General features: G+C 33.6%; 1 protein-coding gene across 1 annotated transcript; it reads left to right on the forward strand.

The window, feature by feature from the left end:
- Window positions 1-4,754: 4,754 nt before the first annotated feature.
- On the forward strand, window positions 4,755-6,995 carry LOC136209137 (probable L-type lectin-domain containing receptor kinase S.5). Its single transcript, XM_066000519.1, has one exon. It carries the CDS (start codon window positions 4,903-4,905, stop codon window positions 6,865-6,867), a length of 1,965 nt encoding a protein of 654 aa, XP_065856591.1. The 5' UTR covers window positions 4,755-4,902; the 3' UTR covers window positions 6,868-6,995.

Genomic DNA, 6,995 nt, shown 5'->3' on the forward strand with positions numbered 1-6,995 from the left:
GCCTAAGATATGAATCCCAAGCCCGCCCGTCAAGTCCATCTATATATTAAAAAAATATACAATTAAATTTAAAATAAACAATTAGCTTATATTTCAATTAAAACAATCATAATATATATACATTAATTATAGGAATGGAACCAGTACATTAAATTTTTTTTTTTTTTTAATGAACCAGTAAGTTAATTTTGTTTTTGAATGAACTAGTACATTAATCATAATATACATACATTAATTGTTGCCTACATATTGAGTTTATTTTTTAATGTTTTTGGAGCTTCAGCGAAACCATTTCTTTCTCTCCTGGTTAGAAGCGGCTACTTCAGAGAGTTTATTTTTTAATGTTAGGAAAGAATGTTGGTCATGTAAAATAATATATACGGTTTAAGTAAAATAATTGCATAGGTATAGTTATTACTTATTATCATATTATAAAAGGAAACGTATAAATTTATAAAAATATATTATAACTTATATTTATATAAATAAATAAATATATATATATATATATATATTATATAGTATATCGGGCCGGGTCGGGTCGATATAAAATTCGTAAAGTCCAAACTCGTTCAATTTTTAACGGGCTTATACGGGTTTGGGCCGAACCGAGCCTGACAACATTTTCATGTGTCCAAACCCGACTAAATGGGCCTGAGCTTGGACGGGCCTGATGGGCTCGCTGACCCATACCCAGTCTAGTTTTATGTAGGCTAAATTACAAGTCAAGAAAAACATCACATAAAACATGTCACAAAAAATTCCAAATTTCTCAAACCTATACAACTTTTAGCATACAACTGTACAACACTTTTAGAGAGGGGTTATTATTAAAAAAAAAAAAGGGTTAATTTTTATTAAAATATTCAAAAATTATTATAACAATTAGAAAAACAAAATTAACTCCTATTTTGAAAAAAAATAAAAATAAATCAAGGAACGTATATTTCCCTTTATGAATAACCTTCAATTTCAAATTCATTTTTTAAACTGCATTAAATCATTAACTCGAATTTATTTTTTTTATCACAGTTGATACTCAAATTCATAGAAAAATTAAATTTCCATGTTAAAAACAATTGATTTGAGTGATCACGTATAATTAAACTGTAAGCATATAATGTGCTCCTGATAAAGAAACTTGTCTATATGAACCTCATACACCATTGTGAATTATAGCTCAAAAATTCTGGTAGTTTTAATGGCATTAAGACCAAAACTAATTCTATGATGTTTAGATTTGTGACACACTTCACATACTACATCATCAACTTTACAATTCAGATCAGGCATGTGCAACAATTTACGCGAAGAGACATGACCTAATCTAATGTGCCAAAGCATATCAGGAGATATCATACCAGAAAATGCAACAGATGAGTTGTGAACTGTAGAACAAACTGAAAGTGAAGATGTGGCCATCTCTACCTTAGAGGCCAAGTCCTGTAATACGCATTGTGTAAGAGAAAATTGAATGATCACCTCATTATTTATAAACAGTCTCCCAACAGACGTTAAGTTGTATTTGAAAGTTGGAACAAATAAAACATTCTTCAACAACAATTTTTGAGTAACCAGCACTGATCCAACATGAGTAACAACTTGTTTGGATCCATTAGGCATGAACACCATCCTAGGATGATCAATTTTACACAGTGAAGTGAAAAATGACATTTCATGACACATGTGTGTATTGGCTCCAGAATCAATGATCCACATATTATCAATAGTCAACAATTTATTTGTAGAAGTAAGAGCAAGAAAATGATCATTACCACTACATTTATTGGCAAATGCAGTGAAATCTCCTTCTATCTTCCCTTTGGTGAAGTACCTTTGCATTTCCTTCTGTATAAATTGACTTATTCCTCTTTCAAACATATCCTTATATTCTCCTCCTTCAACATCATAAGGAGACTGTGACATTAAGCCTGCTACAGTTCCTTCCTGAAACAAGTGAGTATGTTAACCTTGTTGCTTCTTTTCATTGTCTTTAAACCAATATGGATAGCGAAGAATTTTGAAGCATTCTTCCTTAATGTGACCTCCACGCTGACAATAAACACATAACTTCTCCTTAGATAAAATTGTCTTCTTTTTCTTGTCATCAAATCGAGCTCCAGATGAGCTAGAGACTGCATTAGCAACTGTTTGGGACATTTCAAATGAAGAATCAAGTTAATCCTTCTATTTTTCAACTCCAAGTATCATTACGAATATTTAGGATAAGGATCACTCAATAGCACTTGATTTCGTACATGTCCATACTCGTCATTTACCCAGCCAATAAGAGCATTAACTGATCTTCATCATAATTTTTTTGAATCGTATGACGAGTTTAACCACAATCACATGTAGATAAAGGACGTATTGTAGTCATTTCGTTCCAAACCTTTCTCTATTTAGTAAAATAAGAGGGAATGGACATATTATCTTGAGTAATTGAGTGAACTTACAATTTCAGATGGAAAAATAGAACTCCATTATTTCCACCAAATCGATTTTCGATTTCCTACCAAAGAGAGTATGTTGATGTCGCATATTGAAATCCTTCTGCATATTCCTTTGAGATTCTGTTGATAATCCATGAAAATATCATACTATCGACCTATTCCCAACGAGGATACTCCTTAGCAGTCATTTCTAGCTCCAGATCTGGTTGCAGTATGTAATCGAGCTTCCATTTCGCTCGTAGAGCTTGAATCATCACATGGCTCCATGAGATGTAATTCCTTCTGTTGAGCAGCATTGTTACTAACACCAGACCTGGATTATCATGATTTCAAACAGATTCGAAAGCATCTGTGTTGTAATATGTAGATTCACCACTTTGAGATGAATTTTGACATTTCTGATTCAGATGTAGATTGATCGGAATCAGATGTGGAATTTGAATGAGACTCCATAGCTTCGGATTTCTCTTGCTCAACATTGTTTCCAGTTTTGCAAAGCTTGTTTGTATGAGATTTTCAACATGAACTTATGGGATTGTTTCTAACCTCGGCTTTGATATCATAAAATCACTGGAGCAATTGTTTACAGAAAGAGAATTGGTGGAAGCTGATATTTCTCATTAAATGGAAAAGAAAACAAGACTGGCTATATGCAGTCACTAGCCGTTACAATAGAAAAGAAGAAAGAGAAACAACGTTGAGCTGAGCTGACAGTGATATAACAAATAAAAACAGAAAATAGAAAATAGGAATAACAAACTATTATTTCTAATAACTTTGACTGAGCAAACGTTAGATCTATGTTTTATTAGAATTCCTAGTAGAGATTAAAATTATCATAAGGCTTAGATCTAATAAGCTTAAATCTAACAATGATTGACCAAATGAATCAATAAGAGTTCATATAAACACAACTGTGTATATATCTAGAAAATAAGGACAAAAGGATGGAGAATATAACAATTACAAATATTAATTTTGATAATTTATTAAACTGTTTATATAATAAATTAAAGTATATATATATTAACTTATTTTTTTAAAAAAAATTGCAATTACAAATCAATTTAATTAACCAGAATAATTGTATGTGAATTGGTCCAACTAGTTACATAACCAGAGGAGATAAGATTTTGAAAACACTCCTAAGAATTACGAAGGTGAGTTCTTTCTAACTTCTAAGTAATGTCTATGTGTACGGACTAGATGCATGGTTAGTTTCCTTCATATCTAAAGCAATCTTTGACACTTCATAAGAAAAAAAAAAAAAAATTATTTTTTTATGAGGAAAAAATATTTATTTCAAAATTGTTTTCGAACATACTGTTAGAGAGTGAAAAAATGATGAGGAATTTTTGTGGGTAGTAATTATTGGGTTAATGTATTGCTATCAATTTTTTGATTAGTGATTTTGGATTATGTTTACTAAGAGGATGTTTGATTGCTTCTTTTCATGCTCATGTTTGCCTTTTCATTTCAATAGGGAGAGTTTAAAAGCTCGTGTTTGTCTTTAACTTTTTATAAAAGTATGGAATCTCTACTTTTTAGAAAAGTAAAAGCAAACAACAAACCATAACAATAAACAAAAAACAGTAGTTAAAACAAATGAGCCCTAAATCAAGATGTACTATTTTCCTACAAATAAAATAATTATCATTCTTCTTAAAAAAATATATATATATAATATAATAATACTTATTTCAATCTATAAAATCAATAGTTGAGATTTAATTATTTATTGAATAAATAATTTATTTATAGAATTTATCAATCAACTCATAACTATTAATTTTATAATTAATGATTTAAATTACAAAACTCAACTTAGGAAAATCTAAATCCATATTTGTTTATCCTTCCCAAATTATTTTTCTCCACTTGTTTGGACAAGTATATATTACATGTTTTTCCCTTTGAATTTTATGAATTAGAAAAATTAAGGTTGAATAATTGGTTTTAGTAGAAAATCAACTCTTGCCAATGTATATTCCTATATTGTGTTGATCACTCAATTTCCATTATAACCTTGAAGTTTCCTTATTAACAATATTGCCTGTTCATTGACTAGAAATTTAATAATATTAAACAAACTCAATTGGAAAAAGAAATATGTTTGTCATGTCATTTATGTATATACTTGTTAGTGACAGTGATCTTTATTAATTTAAAAAGCCGGCAAAATAAAGTATTTTATCCTATGATTATGATTATATTTTATACAGTAAAATCTAATGACATAACCATGGATGATAGTCAACCAGGATAAAATTATCAACAAAGAAAAATTCTAAATGTTGTAAGAACGAAAATGCCACGAAACTTTCTCCCTGGAATTCTTCAAGTAAGCTTTGAACTTTGAGACTTCACCTCTTCCTCCTTCTCCTTTATATAAGGATGATCTAACTTGGCAGATTTCTGAAATTTATCATCGTTTTCCTGTTAGCAAGATATGTTTGTTTCTATTGCAATCAGAATAATATTCCTTATCCTTTCACTGTCACTCCTTTTAGGAGGTCGTCAAGTTCACTGCGTTTACTTCAATTTTTCAAACATCACAGAGTCATATTTTAGGGATCATATTCTCCCCGATCATGATTCCAATTTTGCATTAGGTGCTATCCAAGTAACATATGATGTTACTGGAGCTCCGATAACAAATCTAGTCGGACGGGCTTTGTTCAAGCGTCGATTCAAACTCTGGAAAGACGCCGGCCTCGTCATTGCTTCCTTTAACACATCCTTTGTGCTCAACATCAAAAACACCACAACTCACGGAGGCGAAGGCCTCGCCTTTATATTAACACAGTACACCACCGTTCCTACTTCTAGTCATGGTCAATGGCTGGGGATTGTAAATCAGCAGACAAATGGTTCCTCCAAAGCTCCAATAATCGCAATCGAATTTGATACCAGGAAAAGCTATGAACACGATCTTGACGATAACCATGTTGGTTTGGATATAAACACAGTCTACTCCCGCCGACAAGTCTCCTTAACCTCTTTCGGTGTCGATCTCTCATCCGGTAAAGACGTACAAGTAGCGATTCAATACGATGGCAAAAGCAAAAATTTGAGTCTTTACGTGGGGGAAATGAGGGATCTTGTGTTTACTGAGAATATTGATCTTTCTACCTATCTTCCGGAGAAGGTTTTCGTTGGATTTTCGGCTTCAACCAGCAATGAAACTCAGCTAAACTGTGTGAAAACATGGGAATTCGAGGGCTCGGATATAGATAATGAGAATCTCAAATGGATTCGGGTTTTCGTTCCGGTGATCGGAGTGTTTCTGTTGGTTAGTATTGGGTTTGCAATATACTGGAAAAGGAAAATAGATAGGGAGAAAATGGAGGATGCTTATCCGAGCATTGAAGAAGCAATCCAAGGGTCATCAACGGCTCCGAGGAAGTTCAAATGGAAAGAACTAAACAAGGCAACAGGCAGTTTCAGCCCGAAGAACAAGCTCGGAAAAGGTGGTTTTGGGACAGTTTACAAAGGAGTGATGAGAAACAAAGAGGTTGCTGTTAAGAAATTCTCGGAGAAATCAACACAAGGAAAAACAGAATTCATTGCAGAAGTGACCACAATTGGCAACCTCCACCACCGAAATCTCGTCAAACTAATCGGTTGGTGCTACGAAAAGCGCCAATTCCTACTCGTGTACGAATACCTGCCCAACCGAAGCTTAGACAGGTTCATATTCGTGGACCAAAAATCATCCGAAAGTAGTGAATTATCAACACTTAATTGGGTAACAAGGCAAAATGTAGTACTCGGGGCAGCACATGCCTTGGACTATCTACACAACGGCTGCCAGGACACTGTGCTTCACCGCGACATCAAATCCAGCAACATAATGTTAGATTCGGATTTCAGCGCCAAGCTAGGCGATTTCGGCCTAGCACGAACCATGAAACTAAGCGATCAAACACACCATTCCACGAAAGAGATTGCAGGAACACCCGGATATATGGCTCCGGAGAGCATTCTGACTGGAAGATTTACGGTGGAAACCGATGTTTATGCTTTCGGAGTACTAATCCTTGAAGTTGCCTGTGGAAGGAGGCCCGGAGGTCAGAATCATGAGAATGATTATAATTGTAACATAGTGAATTGGGTATGGGAATTTCACAGGAAAGGAAGTATAGTGAATGCTGCAGATTGTAGATTAAATGGAGAATTTGAAGAATTTGATATGGAATGTGTTCTTGTACTAGGACTTGCTTGTTGTCACCCGAATCCGAATAAGAGGCCGTCTATGAAAAATGTATTGCAGGTTTTGAAAGGAGAAGCGCCGCCGCCGGAAGTACCAACTGAAAGGCCTGCTTTTATGTGGCCGCCGTTGCCTCCTTCTTTTAAGGAACTAGATATCTCTCTCGGACAAATTACTCCATTTTCACAACTCAGTGGGAGATAATTACTCCTGCACCTGTAATTACAATAAGCTCATAATCTGTCTGCAGGGACTTTGTTCATAGCTGCTTGTATATTTATTTATTTATTTTCCGAATATATAATATAGTCATGTATAGTTACCTATTTCTA

The sequence above is a fragment of the Euphorbia lathyris genome, chromosome 10 (assembly GCF_963576675.1).
Source record: "Euphorbia lathyris chromosome 10, ddEupLath1.1, whole genome shotgun sequence".
Classification (NCBI taxonomy): Eukaryota; Viridiplantae; Streptophyta; class Magnoliopsida; order Malpighiales; family Euphorbiaceae; genus Euphorbia; species Euphorbia lathyris.

What these genes read in the sequence shown, in the direction of transcription:
- LOC136209137 (XM_066000519.1), top strand. Translation starts at nt 4,903, where the DNA reads ATGTTTGTTTCTATTGCAATCAGAATAATATTCCTTATCCTTTCACTG.